Source organism: Pongo abelii, chromosome 10 (genome assembly GCF_028885655.2).
Source record: "Pongo abelii isolate AG06213 chromosome 10, NHGRI_mPonAbe1-v2.0_pri, whole genome shotgun sequence".
Lineage (NCBI taxonomy): Eukaryota > Metazoa > Chordata > Mammalia > Primates > Hominidae > Pongo > Pongo abelii.
Window position 1 is genome coordinate 55,532,577 of NC_071995.2, and position 13,626 is coordinate 55,546,202.

Consider the following 13,626-nt stretch of genomic DNA (forward strand, 5'->3'; position numbering starts at 1 on the left):
GGGAAAGCTGTCCTCTTCCTGGAGGGAAGGAAGAGTACAGCAGGGTCCTGGGAAAGTGAAGAAAGTGACTAGCCCTCCAGTCTAGAGGGGGAGTGAAAAACGGGTGGATGAACAGAGGTTGTTGCCAGTTTGGGAGATTCCTGCCTGTCTTGGCTAAGGAAGTCCTTTGGCTGGTGGAAAAACCTGGCTTGATGTGGCCCCAGGGAAGTGAGTTGGATTGGGCGGAGACTGCTTGATGTGGGAAGCAGAGCAGAGCTTTTTTTTTTCCATTGAGAGTTTTTAACTCTATTTGAACCATACACTTGACACTACCACCACCTCAAGCCACTTTTTAAAAAATGTATTCGCTTCCCATTCTGCACCAGCCTCCATATCCCTGTTTGTGGAAAGAGAAAAATCAGAGGCACTGATCAATGATCATCTGAGAGGAGGTTGTTGGGGTCATAGGAGGTAACAATCTAGAAAGAGGCAGGAGATGAGGGAGGGGATTGAAATAGTTTAGTACCCGGATTTATTTATTTTTTAGAGCCAATGCTTTTCTTTTTACTATGACTCTTCCCATCCCACATTGTTCCTCAAAGGCCCTTCTACCATAAGGATTCAAAAAATTGCCGCCCTCCCCCCGAATCCCCATATACCCACCAACACTTCACCCACCCATCCACCACCAGCTCCCGGGAGCTGCTACGCAGCTGGCTGGGAAAGAAAAGGGAGAGTGCTCCGCCGGGAGCGGGGAGCGAGAAGGGTGGCGTCTCCAGGGATTTAACCTCCTACCCTCAGTTCCATGACGCCACCCCCTCCCTCCAAAGACTGGGACAGCACCTCCATTTTTGTTTTGGGGAGGAAGGGCAGGGGCTTGCGGATGGAAGGGGGTCAAAGGAACGGTGATTATCACCCGTGAGGGGAAAGGGGGTGCTGTCTTCCCTCCTTCCCTTTCCTCAGCCTGCACCCCTGCAACCCCCCACCTTTCGAGGTCTCCCCCGCCTTGTTGCTAAGGCCCGGACCGTCATCCCAGCAACAGCCTCAGTCATGTGACCGGCAATGGCGGCGCTGATGAGAGGTAGGTGAGCCCGGCGCCCCCCACACCCACCGCGCGCCCCCCGGGCCCCGCTCGCACCCCTCACGCGCCCCCCGCTCCCCCGGCGCCCCCTCCTCCACCTCCCCTCCCCGCGCGCGACTCCGGGCTCCCCGCTCCGTGCCCGGCCGATCATCTTTCTAGCACCCTCCAGCCTTGGCCTCCATTCGGGGGTTCTGAGGGCTGCGATCGGGCCGACATGCACCCCCACCCGGCGGTGGGGATCCAGGGGCTTTAGCTAGTGAGGGATGTGGGGAGTTGGTTCCGGGTCGGGTCTTGGAGGAGGCCGTGGGGGGAGGGCGGGAGCTGCTTCAGTGGATGCCCCCAGGGACCCTTGCTCATCCAGGCTGTGCCTCCCTCTGGCCTCTGTCTGGAGGGAGAGTCTGGTTCCTTGTCCGGCCTGGGTTGCCACAGAGGAATCACAGACCCACCCTAAACTGTGGCCCCGCCTCCCTTTTCTGTGCCAGCAGGACTTGGACCTAGGACACCTAGGTCCTGGGTCCCCTGTGATGGGGAGAGAAGTGTTGCATCGCGGATAGACTGTATGGGCTGAGACTCTAGGGTTCCATTTTCACTTTATGAATCTCGAGGTGCATCTGGCCTTGGGGGACGATGATGGAGGCATGAAGGGACAGCTGCTCCTTTTTGGATCAGTCAATAAATGGAGGTCACACTAATGGCCCTTCTTTCTGTTTGAGCTGCATTTGGAAGTGTTGTGGAGACAGCCCCGTAGCCCAATGCGACCAGACTCAGGGAAAACATCAGGCCCCTCCAGCTGAGCACTTGTGTGAGCCCCGCCCCTCCCTAAATGCCAGACTTGGGAGCTGACAGCCAGCCCTGCCTGTGCTGGGTTTAAAAGGTGACAATGAGAACTTTGTTATTGCAGGGGCTGCTGCCACTTTGTTCACATCCTTAACAGACTTCAGCAGAAGGGACTGAGTTAGCTCTCAAGGAAGGCTCCTTGGCAATAGGGGCTGAATTATTTGGGAATATGGAGCAGGGTGAGGAGTTGGGGAGCATAGGAAATATTCCGGTCCATGTGATCTGAGGGAGGTGGCAAGAAGACCTCCACCTGCGTGGGCGCTTTCTTTCCTGACTTCTCTTATGTGTGCCCTAGGCTTTCTTGGGGGCCTCAGAGCTGGGGAAGAAAGGAGGAAGGTTAGCATGTTGAAGTTCCTTCTTGAGCAACTTGGGTAGAAGCTGATGATGGAATTCTGCAGAGGAGAGAGGAGATGGAAGGGGAGTTTTTATTTCTGTGTTGGCTGAGGGAAATGGTAACATTTGCCATCATAACTTTTTACCCTTCCCCCACTCCCAGTCCTGGTCAGCTGAGTAGAAATAGAAGGATTTCTGCTGCCATCATCTTCCATGGGCTTTCCAGGTATCTCCCCCGCAAGGGATCCTCAATTTTCACCCTTAAATTGGTTTCCTTCATTCCATGTTCCAAGTAATGCCATTCTTAGTAACCTAGACCCAGATTTCTGTCTCTGTTCCATGGGCTGCTGGGTTGGGGGCCATGGGAATTGGGAGAAGGGGTTTCTCACTTTCCTTCCATTTTTCTGCCCTACCAGGTCACACGACCTACAAGTAGGGAGCAGGGAAAGAAGAGTGAGCCTGCATGCCAATTCTAAGCTCTTCAGGATCAAAGTAAGCAAAAAGGAGGAGCAAAAAGTCTCCCTCCCCTTTAAACAGCCCATTTTCCCCCCCGGAGGTGGGAGGGGCCAATTGTTTCTATGATCCGGGAGAAATGACAGGAGAAACAAGACTGATACTTGGCTTAGATGATAATATAGCTCTGGAAACTTTTTTGCTCTTCAGTGGGTGCTGGGTTTGGAAGATAAGGGGAGACAGAATATGAATTTGGGGGAAGGGTTGGGGATTAGGCTTTGAGAAAACAGAGGTAATAGAGGGTTTGGAAGGAGGCACTGATACTTGTCAAATGGGGACCCCCCACCCTGAGTCCCTTTCACCCTGGGGGCAGTGTCGTTCGTCCTGTCCAGAATGGCAGCCTGTGGAGGCACCTGCAAGAACAAAGTGACTGTCTCCAAGCCTGTGTGGGACTTCCTGAGCAAAGAGACCCCAGCCCGGCTGGCCCGGCTTCGGGAGGAGCACCGTGTGTCCATCCTCATAGACGGGGAGACTTCTGACATCTATGTTCTCCAGCTATCCCCACAGGGCCCTCCCCCGGCCCCTCCCAATGGGCTCTACCTAGCCCGGAAGGCTCTCAAGGGGCTTCTAAAAGAGGCGGAGAAAGAGCTGAAGAAAGCTCAGAGGCAGGGGGAGCTGATGGGCTGCCTGGCTCTGGGGGGTGGAGGGGAGCACCCTGAGATGCACCGCGCAGGCCCACCCCCTCTCCGAGCAGCCCCACTTCTGCCCCCAGGAGCTCGGGGGCTCCCCCCTCCTCCTCCCCCCCTGCCCCCACCTCTTCCTCCTCGCCTTCGGGAGGAGGCAGAAGAGCAGGAGAGCACCTGCCCCATCTGTCTGGGGGAGATCCAGAATGCCAAGACATTGGAGAAGTGCCGGCATTCATTCTGCGAGGGCTGCATCACCCGGGCTCTGCAGGTGAAAAAGGCCTGCCCCATGTGCGGCCGCTTCTATGGGCAGCTGGTGGGCAACCAGCCCCAGAATGGGCGGATGCTGGTCTCTAAGGACGCCACCCTCCTACTGCCCAGCTATGAGAAGTACGGCACCATTGTCATCCAGTACGTCTTCCCGCCCGGTGTCCAGGGGGTAAGAAGCCCATGGCCTGCCCTTACCCTTTGACTTTCCCCAAGCTCTGACCTAGGAAAACCAGGTGAGGGTGAGTGTGCTTGTTAGATGTGAGACAGTCTTGCTGTCTTCCACTGTGCCCTCCTACTCAGTGCCCTGGACCTAGGAGGTCCCCGTGAGGCCCAGCTTTTCCATCCCTGTGATCCCAAGGCACACGTGAAAATCAGATATGAGCTAGGAAAAAAAAAAAAAAAAGCAAATCAGATATGAGAGAAAGGAATTGCATATTATTTCCTTGATGAACACAAATACTGTGCTGACATCTTGGCAGAGGTAAATTCTGGGGAGGTGGTGGCTTAGGGGAAGGGAGGCACAATAGGAAGGGATCTGACCAACCCAACAGAGCCAGGAGCATCACTCTGTAAAAACAGGAGTGGTCAAGGCCTATAGGTGTCTTCTTGCTGGACAAAGAGTAATGTGCAATTCTGGTTGCAGAGGAGTGAAGAAGCTGCACAGAAGAGTGATGGAAAATGGAACAAGTTAGACAGTGGCAGAAACATTAGGAGTATTTTCAGGTGAAGGGAAGGCTGAGAGATAGACTATTCTGTCTTCACATTTTTGCTTAGTTGTCTGGAGTGTAGGGACCGGCTAACTTCCATCACTTCTGAGAATCCATTTGTTGCTGAATGGAAACTTGAGGGATTGAGACAGCAGAAAAAATCTCTTAACACATAAGGATTATGTTCTGAAACAGGCTCTTGCTGCCGAGGCCGTATAATCTGTCCTTCTGTGGAAAGCTGTCAGCCTGTTGCTGCCCCGTTCGCATAAGCTGGGGGTGCTCAGACAGAGACTGGCCTGGATGACCCTCCACTGGCATCTGGGCCTTAGGATGCCTGGCTGCTCACTGCCCACTCTGCTTCACCTTCCTCCCAGGCTGAACACCCAAACCCAGGAGTTCGGTATCCTGGCACCACACGGGTGGCCTACCTCCCGGACTGCCCTGAGGGCAACAAGGTGCTGACCCTGTTCCGCAAGGCGTTTGACCAGCGTCTCACCTTCACTATCGGCACGTCCATGACCACAGGGAGACCGAATGTCATCACCTGGAACGACATCCACCACAAGACCAGCTGCACAGGGGGACCCCAGCTGTGCGACCCCTCTTCATTTCCTTTCCCTTGGCTCCTGCCCTTTGCTCCATTTCCACTGAGGGACCCACCAACCCCTTGCTCAGGGAGCCTCCTAACTGGAGAGGACCACTTCCAAACTGTTCAGCCATCTCAGTTTCTCCTGCATTCAACCTGGTCCTGGTGTGCCCAGCTTAGCCTACAAAAATAAGCAGAATTGGGCTAAGTTATCTTGGGTTTGGAGGTGTCCTCCCTTAGGGGAGGTGGGGAGGTGTCTGAGCCACCTAGAATGAGGGTGAGCATGGGGATAATAGCAAGTTCGAACAGCTAAACCTCACCCTCATTTCTCTTTGCTCCCAGGTTTGGGTACCCAGACCCCACCTACCTGACCCGGGTGCAAGAGGAGCTGAGAGCGAAGGGTATCACAGATGACTGAAGGACATCGCCTTTGCCAAGGCCCCTGCTGTCCGCCTCTACTAGGACCCAGCAGAAGCCTCTTTCTCCTCTCTGCCCCCTGCCCCCCACACCACACCTGTAGGGGACCTGTCTGACTGGGAAGGGAGTTCCGAGAGGGAGGGGGCAATCCCTTCCCCCATCCCCCACTGGCCAAGTGTTTCAATGCAGTGTGAGCCACTCCCTTCTGGCAGAGGCCGACCTCCAAGGCTCTGTTCTCCGCTCCCCATGTACATATACTCCCGGTTTCCCTGCCCCTCCATTGCCCTTGGCTTTTTCTGGTATGTGCTGTGCTCCATAACCAAGCCGAGAAAGGACCTAGGGTGGGGAAGGGAGGATCTGTTTATTCCCAGCCGCCCCCACATACTGCTCCACCGCTAAACTTCGGGTGTCGGGGAGGCGAAATTGGGCTGATGTGAGCTCCCCGTCACCCGCCATGGAGCCGGCTGTGTGTGTTCATCAGAAACAGTTCTCCCTTAACCTTGTCCTTTCTCTCCGGTGTCTCAGTCTCCGTCAGTCTGTCTTTCTCCGCTCTTCTCTGACCCCTATGAGGAACCTCCTTACCCTGTTCTGGAATCGCTGCCAGACTGTAGCTTTTAATTTAATAAAAATAAAGTAAAATATGCAACTCTTTATGCCACACCCGTTCTTTTCCAGGGACTGGGTGGGGGTGGGGTGGAGAGAGGGACCTGCTGGAAAGGGGAGGGGGGGTGATGGGGAGATCCCTGCGTGCACTCCCAGTCCCTCTGCCTCCTGAGGACCTGGGGAAACGGGATGCACCAGCGGGCTCTGTAGTAAAACTGTGAAACCCTGGGTCACACTTCGATCTTGGAATTAGTATTAAGAGGGTGTTTTTTTGTTGTTCAACTATGGTTGTAGAGAAAAGAACAACTCTACCCACTCTGCGAAGTTTGGCTGGGGTGGGAGTGGGGGCGGAGCCGGGCAGGGGGCGGATTCCGCAGCAGCAACTCCCCGGACGCGCGCAGGCCTCAAAGCCCCCCAGCTTCCGTGGCCCCTCGACCCTGAAACTTGGAGCAGGGTGGGGGTTCAGTATGAAGCCCCCGGACCGCCCCGCCCCTGGCCGCACTGACCGGATACTGGGGGTCATGGGGGGCATGCTGCGCGCATGCGCCCTCCCCGGGCAGGAGGGGGTAAGAATGGGGGCTCGAGGTGGGGTCGGGGGTCTTTCGGGGCCTTCAGGAGGGCTGCACCCACAACTCAATTTATCCGAAAACGAGTTCTGCGGGGCAGTCGCAGGAATACATGAGTTTTATTACGAGGGCCATAGCCCCGTTCTGGGCGACCCTTTTATAACAATGTGGATTTTGACAGGTAGAAGGGGAAGGGGGAGGTCAGGGCTGCCTAGGAGGGCAGGTTCCTTACAGTGGTTCTGTCCCCGCAGCCCCCGAGGAGAAGCCTCCTAGGGTTGGGGGGTACCGAGCCAGAGTCTGAACGTACGGAGGGAGATCACAGAAGGGATCGCGAACATGAGGTCCTCGCCGGGGCTCTGCAGCCCGGTAAGAAGCTGGGGGTGGGGTGGGGCACAGTTTGCTATCCTGCGCCAAGTGGCGAATTCAAAAATATTCTGCTCTTATTAGCATAAAGTTCACATCTAATTTGCATAAGACCCATTTAATCGCAGAGACCTCCACTCTTCCCGCCTTCGAGTCCAATGTGTGTCCCCCATCCCACTTGGTCCCGAGCCCCCGCAGGCAGAGTGTCCCCGCGCCCCACCCCTGGCCCCTCGCCAGCCCGGGCTCCAGGACTTCGCCTTAATTGGCGATTAGTCTTAGCTGGAGTCCCGGGGCCTGGAGGAAAGAAAGGTCCTGAGAGAGGGCGGCATCTGGGTTGTGTTCACCCACAAAAGACTCCCCATACACCCACCCCGTACCAGGGGGCCTCTGTCCACGCGGCCGGGGACAGCCCCAAACCCAGAACATCTTCGCACAGGCCAAGGCCCCATCCACCGAGTCCTCCTTCATTGCAGAGGCCAAGGGGAGACCTGGGCAGACCCTGCCAACAGGCTGAACCCCGACCCCAGCGCTCCGCAGAGCCCGGGATGCGAGAGGGCGGGGGACCCCGGGGCGGGGGAGCACGGGCTGGGGAGGGGAAAAAGCACTGGGGACGTGAAGTCGGAACGTGGTGGTGTCTGGGGGAGGGGCGATCGGGGCGGGAACCCGGCGCAGGCAGGAGGGGGAACGCGATGGAGAGGGCGGAGCTGGGCCGCAGAGGCCCCGCCTCGTGGCGGCCCCGCGGCCAGGCCTGTTATTCAGCTCGCCGCTCCGCTGGGACCCGCACAGCGCCAGTGGCTCGGGGGTCGGCCCTCTCCTCCTCCCCGGCCCGGGCGTAGAGCCACCCCCAACCAGAGGCCGGAGACAGCTGGAGCGGCTGCCGCATCCCGGCCCAGCCTCCCCTACCATCCCTCCCCCTTCCACTGGACATCTGGACCCTAGGCCCCCGCACCGACAGGGTTCCGGAAACCCTCCCCGCCCAGCCCGGCGGCCGGGCCCCGCGCCTCTCTCTCTCTAGAGCCCCCCAGCCCGCCTCAAGACTAGACTTCCGCCTACCCCTGGACACCTCCTCCCGGTCCCCTCCCTCCCCCCCTCCCACAGCCTGGACCGGGGTAGGAGGGAGGGGGGGTGTGCGCCCGGCGCCGTCCCCGCCCCGCCCCCCGTGATTCCCCCTGCATGGCCGGCCCGGGTGGGGGGCGCGGGGGGGCCCGGGCGCCATGCGGGGGGGGCACAAAGGGGGTCGCTGTGCCTGTCCCCGTGTGATCCGAAAAGTGCTGGCAAAATGCGGCTGCTGCTTCGCCCGGGGGGGACGTGGTGAGTGCCAGGTCGAGAGGGCCCAGTGTTGAGTGGGGGGCGGGCTGGGGGTTCAGGGCATCTGTTTGCCCTGGCCCTTGGGATTTAGGGTTGGAGACTGTATGTGTTTTCCAGGAAAGTGGTTTCTTAAGTGATCCCTAAGGTCCCTTCTGCCTCCAAATTTCTGTTAGTTCAAGTTAAGGAAATTGGGGAAGGGGCAGGGAACTCATCTCTTTCCCTTAGTCAAATGGGTTTGAGAAAAACCCACCCACAATCCCCTTAGGCCTAGAACCGATTATTTTCCTCAAACCTTTTGCTAAGAATCTACTTCTGAAGAGGGACAGGGGAATGGAGGAATGAGAATGAGGTGGTTCTACAAGGGGCTTTGTAAGGAATCACAGCTCTCTGTCGCTGAGCACAGGCCAAAGATAACCCTGATGGACCCTCCTCACTGGCCTCCTCTATTGGGTCTACACATGTGTTGGGGAGGTGGGCTGCAGAAGTCTTTTCTTTTTATAGTGATTACTGCAATTGGTGGAGGAGGGGACTGGGAGTGGCAGATGGACCCAGCTCATCCTCCCCCTTTCACAGAGAATGGTCTGTACCCATTGAAAGGGGGAGGGTTGTAGGAAAGCAGATGGCCACCCCCAGCTTCCAATGTCTGCCCAGATGGCTGCCCCCACCCCCATATCTATGCTATGCTCAGGATATGGGGAACCTCCACATGTAACTGGGGGTTCCAGGCCTGGAGAGCCAGGTGTTTACCTTACTGTGCTTTCTCCCAGGGGTGCCCTGGTGAAATTTTCTATCCTGGCCAACTCAAATGAGGATGGCAAGAGAGTGAGCCCTTGGAGAGAGAGGCTGAGCATCATGAAGAGAAGACCCTGGGAGTTCCCTGGGGGCCGTGAGTCTGGAGCTGGGGCAAGGTCTATCACCTCCTCTCTTTTTCCTCCCATTAGAATCCTATTCCATTGCGGGCAGTGAGGGGAGTATATCGGCTTCTGCTGCCTCCGGTCTGGCTGCCCCCTCTGGCCCCAGCTCTGGCCTCAGCTCTGGCCCCTGTTCCCCAGGCCCCCCAGGGCCCGTCAGTGGCCTGAGGAGATGGTTGGATCATTCCAAACATTGTCTCAGTGTGGAAACTGAGGCAGACAGTGGTCAGGCAGGACCATATGAGGTGAGCAGGGGACGGCACCAAAGCATGTGGGACATCTATGAAGGACACTGGCAGAGAGGGCAAGTTGGGGCCACCCAGCTACTGTCCCTGACCTCTGACACTTGATTTCTGGCCCCCAGAACTGGTTGTTGGAGCCAGCTCTAGCCACAGGAGAGGAGCTGCCAGAACTGACCTTGCTGACCACATTGTTGGAGGGCCCTGGAGATAAGACACAGGTGTGAGGACAGGCTCTGGGGAGGCTCCTTTCACTCAAGGGGCATTCGTTTGCTCACCCTAGGATGTTCTTTCCTTCCAGCCACCTGAAGAGGAGACTTTGTCCCAAGCCCCTGAGAGTGAGGAGGAACAGAAGAAGAAGGCTCTGGAAAGGAGTATGTAAGTGTCCACAGCCCTTCCCTGCAGTTGCACAACTTCCAGAAGACTGTCCCTCACATTTTAGATGGATTTTCCTCCAAGGTTGGCTATGATGATAAAGGAGAGGAGGGAGGAACGGGCAGAACCAAGGATGAGCTCCAACGCTGAAGTGGGGGCCTCCTCCTATTTTCATCCTAGGTATGTCCTGAGTGAACTGGTTGAAACAGAGAAAATGTACGTGGATGACTTGGGGCAGATTGTGGAGGTAGCTCCCTTTACACCTTCCCAGCCCCTCCTGCCTGCTTTTCCATCTGCCCAGGGCTATTTTCAGGAGGTGCCTGGGTGCTCCTCTGTCTCACCTCTCAAGCCTCCCCACTCCTGGACCTTCCTACTCTGGAGGCAGGGTGGCTCCCAACAGGGAGGGGGAGGTGGAACACACCCTGGATTTGCATACAGGAGCACCATTAAGGTGGGGAGAGGGCCACCACATGCTCATGACCCAACCTCAACTTTCCCGCAGGGTTATATGGCCACCATGGCTGCTCAGGGGGTCCCCGAGAGTCTTCGAGGCCGTGACAGGATTGTGTTTGGAAATATCCAGCAAATCTATGAGTGGCACCGAGAGTGAGTGGTGGAACTCTGACAGCTAGGTCCTGGGGAGGGGGCCCTCATCTGGTTGTCCCTGTATCCTAACATCAGCCCATTGCGACTTAAGGAATGTTTGTAGAAGTTTTGTAGGGCACACTACCAGGGCAGACAGCTCGAAACTGCTGGGAGTGGGCGAGGTGGGGATTCTGAAATGTATTTGACCTGCCCTTCTTTACCAACCCCACCAGCTATTTCTTGCAAGAGCTACAACGGTGTCTGAAAGATCCTGATTGGCTGGCTCAGCTATTCATCAAACACGTGAGGCTTGAGGGGGCAGGGCCTGGGGTGGGGATTAGGAATGGGCTGGGATTATCTGGAGATGTGTCCTCCCTCCTCGCCCACCCTGCTCTCTCTTAAACATTACCCCTGTTAGGAGCGCCGGCTGCATATGTATGTGGTGTACTGTCAGAATAAGCCCAAGTCAGAGCATGTGGTGTCAGAGTTTGGGGACAGCTACTTTGAGGTCAGTGGCTGAGATGCCTTGGTGGGAAGGAGGACAGAACTGGGGCTTTCCAGGCTGCATAATCACCCTGTCCCTGTCCCCAGGAGCTCCGGCAGCAGCTGGGGCACCGCCTGCAGCTGAACGACCTCCTCATCAAACCTGTGCAGCGGATCATGAAATACCAGCTGCTGCTCAAGGTCAGGACCCCCTTTTTCCTGGGGGCACAGCTGGCTGGCACAGCCGTTTCCTCATTCATCTCCCCAGGGTTCTTAGGGCTCCCCCAGACTTCCAGAGGGCCCCCACTGGTGTCCTCAGGGAAGGATGTGAAAGCTTCTAAGGGTGTCCTCGTGACCTCCCTGAGCGTTTCTCCTCTCTGCCTTAGGATTTTCTCAAGTATTACAATAGAGCTGGGATGGATACTGCAGAGCTAGAGGTGAGGACCCCAGATCTTCCAGGACACACCATGTGCTCCTTATCCTCCTAGTATCTCATGGGTTCCCCCAGCCCCTTGGGTGGTTTACAGCTGTCTGGTTTTTAGGGGGAGGCTGGTTGGGGTTGAGACACTGTCTGAAGAGGCAACTGGCTGAGGAGGCCTCTTTCCCAATAACGACTCTCTTCGCCCAACAATGTGCCCCCCTCACCTGTGTGTGTCCCAGCAAGCTGTGGAGGTCATGTGCTTTGTGCCCAAGCGCTGCAACGATATGATGACGCTGGGGAGATTGCGGGGATTTGAGGTACGGAGATAGGGCAAGAAACTGGAGGCCCGATGCTCTTCTGCCCCAGCCCTAGCACTCAGGAGGTCCTTATGGGGAGTTGTCTTCTCCTGGGTCTGACCCCATGGTTGGTTGGGCATGTCAGGCAAGGAAGGGAGGAGCAGAGAATTGTCCTTTTTCTTGTTCTTTTTCCAAGGCCGCTATCCTTTTGGTTTCAGGGCAAACTGACTGCTCAGGGGAAGCTCTTGAGCCAGGACACTTTCTGGGTCACCGAGCCTGAGGCTGGAGGGCTGCTGTCTTCCCGAGGTCGAGAGAGGCGCGTCTTCCTCTTTGAGCAAATCATCATCTTCAGTGAAGCCCTGGGAGGAGGAGTGAGGGGTGGAACACAGCCTGGATATGTATACAAGAACAGCATTAAGGTGGGGAGAGGGCCATGAGGGAGGGCTTGGAGAGAGAGAGGGCATGAGGCCTCTGAGAGGATGTATCAGAGGAGCCAGAGAGGGCCTGAGGAATCTGGGGGCTGTCTCCTATCTGCCAATTCAGGTGAGCTGCCTGGGACTGGAGGGGAACCTCCAAGGTGACCCTTGCCGCTTTGCACTGACCTCCAGAGGGCCAGAGGGTGGGATCCAGCGCTATGTCCTGCAGGCTGCAGACCCTGCTATCAGTCAGGCCTGGATCAAGCATGTGGCTCAGATCTTGGAGAGCCAACGGGACTTCCTCAACGGTGAAGCTCTCATCCTTTCTTCTCGATGTGCTCTCTCAGCCCCTTGACCTCCTGAATCCCTCACTGCCCAGTCTCCAGTACCTACCCTCTGACCATGGCCCATCCCCTTTTCCACTGCTAGCTCAAAATTTGATAGAATCCCCTAAAGCCCTAAGCAATTGACATTGGCTGACAGGGAGGATGGCAAAGTGGGAGAATGATACAGGCCCTAGGGAAGAGACCTGTCTCTGCGGTAACCCTCCTTCTGTTTCCTCTCTTTGCTCCAGCATTGCAGTCACCCATTGAGTACCAGAGACGGGAGAGCCAGACCAACAGCCTGGGGCGGCCAGGAAGGCCTGGAGTGGGGAGCCCTGGAAGAATTCGGCTTGGAGATCAGGCCCAGGGCAGCACACACACACCCATCAATGGCTCTCTCCCCTCCCTGCTGCTGTCACCCAAAGGGGAGGTGGCCAGAGCCCCCTTGCCACTGGATAAACAGGTATGACGAATAGAGCTCCCTCATTGTAGGGATAAAAAGGGAGAGCCTCTCTTGTTCGGGGACCCCCAAGTTCCCTCCCCATATCATTCCTTCCTTTTATCTGGTCCTTCCTACTTCCCATCCCTTACGCTTCTCCCCTCTATTTTAACTCTGGAGAAGCTGATAGTCTCAGACAGTCTAAGATATCTGGCAAGAGGAGGTGGCTTGGCTAGGGACTTAAACTGAAAAGAGAGAAGTGAGGGTAGATTTCTGGCCTTTTTGATCCTCTGACTTGAATCTTTTCTTCAGGCCCTCGGTGACATCCCCCAGGCTCCCCATGACTCTCTTCCAGTCTCTCCAACTCCAAAAACCCCTCCCTGCCAAGCCAGACTTGCCAAGCTGGATGAAGATGAGCTGTAACTGGTGAAAACCATGGGGGTGGTGCTGACTCAGCCGCCTATTCCCCAAGGAGCTTCAGGGCAGTCCTTCTGGCACTGCTCCAGAATTCCTCCTTCTTGGTGTGTCTGGAGGGTGGGCAAGGCTGGGAGGGATATCAACTTGGAGGAGAGCACCTAGACCCAAGGACTTTTTTCCGCCCAAGGAACACAGTTTCCTTCAGCTCCCACCCCCATGCATGCATCACGGTCCCCCCAAAAGGAGGATATGTGGGTGGGTGGGAGGGCTGGGGCAGGGGCCAGATAGAAATTATTGGTTTTGTTTTTTAATTTTGTTTTTCCTGTTTTCTGAGAATAAAGGTTTTGTTATATCACCGAGGCTGCTGTCTTGGCAGAGGGAAGGGAAGGCTGTAGTGGGGATAGGTGGAGTGAAGTGATATGGAAGAGATTGGTTGGCCCCAGCCATTGGAGGAGGGGGTCTGGTGAAAGGAGAAGGGGACAGGGTGTAAGATAAAAGATGTTGCTATCTTTGTCCCTCAACTGCAGTTGCAGCA

The 13,626-nt window shown here is 56.4% G+C and overlaps 2 protein-coding genes across 17 annotated transcripts; both read left to right on the plus strand.

The window, feature by feature from the left end:
- Positions 1-668: 668 nt before the first annotated feature.
- Positions 669-5,997, plus strand: DTX3 (deltex E3 ubiquitin ligase 3). 7 transcript variants are annotated; one of them, XM_024256060.3, is made up of 7 exons: positions 669-1,060; positions 1,774-1,934; positions 2,394-2,456; positions 2,647-2,722; positions 3,057-3,805; positions 4,718-4,935; positions 5,272-5,997. In XM_024256060.3, coding segments are annotated over exons 4-7 (1,044 nt in total). In that variant the 5' UTR covers positions 669-1,060; positions 1,774-1,934; positions 2,394-2,456; positions 2,647-2,721; the 3' UTR covers positions 5,348-5,997.
- A 317-nt stretch (positions 5,998-6,314) lies between these two features.
- ARHGEF25 (Rho guanine nucleotide exchange factor 25) lies at positions 6,315-13,446 on the plus strand. 10 transcript variants are annotated; one of them, XM_024256909.3, is made up of 17 exons: positions 8,028-8,189; positions 8,688-8,765; positions 8,954-9,072; positions 9,239-9,342; positions 9,462-9,557; positions 9,638-9,714; positions 9,892-9,958; positions 10,214-10,317; positions 10,530-10,599; positions 10,715-10,804; positions 10,888-10,980; positions 11,166-11,216; positions 11,440-11,517; positions 11,715-11,915; positions 12,040-12,220; positions 12,487-12,698; positions 12,987-13,446. In XM_024256909.3, the coding sequence occupies exons 1-17, from the start codon at positions 8,158-8,160 to the stop codon at positions 13,095-13,097; spliced, it is 1,764 nt and encodes a 587-aa protein (XP_024112677.1). In that variant the 5' UTR covers positions 8,028-8,157; the 3' UTR covers positions 13,098-13,446. The 10 variants fall into 10 exon arrangements, with proteins under 10 accessions (XP_024112675.1, XP_054384118.1, XP_054384116.1 ...); XM_024256907.3 differs by lacking the exons at positions 8,028-8,189; positions 8,688-8,765; positions 8,954-9,072 and adding exons at positions 6,315-6,515; positions 6,767-6,881 and having other exon boundaries at positions 9,128-9,342; XM_024256908.3 differs by lacking the exon at positions 8,954-9,072 and having other exon boundaries at positions 7,988-8,189; positions 9,128-9,342.
- Positions 13,447-13,626: the final 180 nt, after the last annotated feature.

Bases quoted from the DNA above. Each gene is read 5' to 3' on its own strand.
- ARHGEF25 (XM_054528142.2), top strand. From the start codon at position 8,525: ATGAGAATGAGGTGGTTCTACAAGGGGCTTTGTAAGGAATCACAGCTC. The intron at 10,600-10,714 runs GTGAGGCTTGAG...TACCCCTGTTAG, and splicing joins CTCAGCTATTCATCAAACAC to GAGCGCCGGCTGCATATGTA. The intron at 12,699-12,986 runs GTATGACGAATA...TCTTTTCTTCAG, and splicing joins CCTTGCCACTGGATAAACAG to GCCCTCGGTGACATCCCCCA.
- DTX3 (XM_054526278.2), top strand. From the start codon at position 2,694: ATGCCAATTCTAAGCTCTTCAGGATCAAA. The intron at 2,723-3,075 runs GTAAGCAAAAAG...CGTCCTGTCCAG, and splicing joins CTAAGCTCTTCAGGATCAAA to AATGGCAGCCTGTGGAGGCA. The intron at 3,806-4,717 runs GTAAGAAGCCCA...CCTTCCTCCCAG, and splicing joins TCCCGCCCGGTGTCCAGGGG to GCTGAACACCCAAACCCAGG.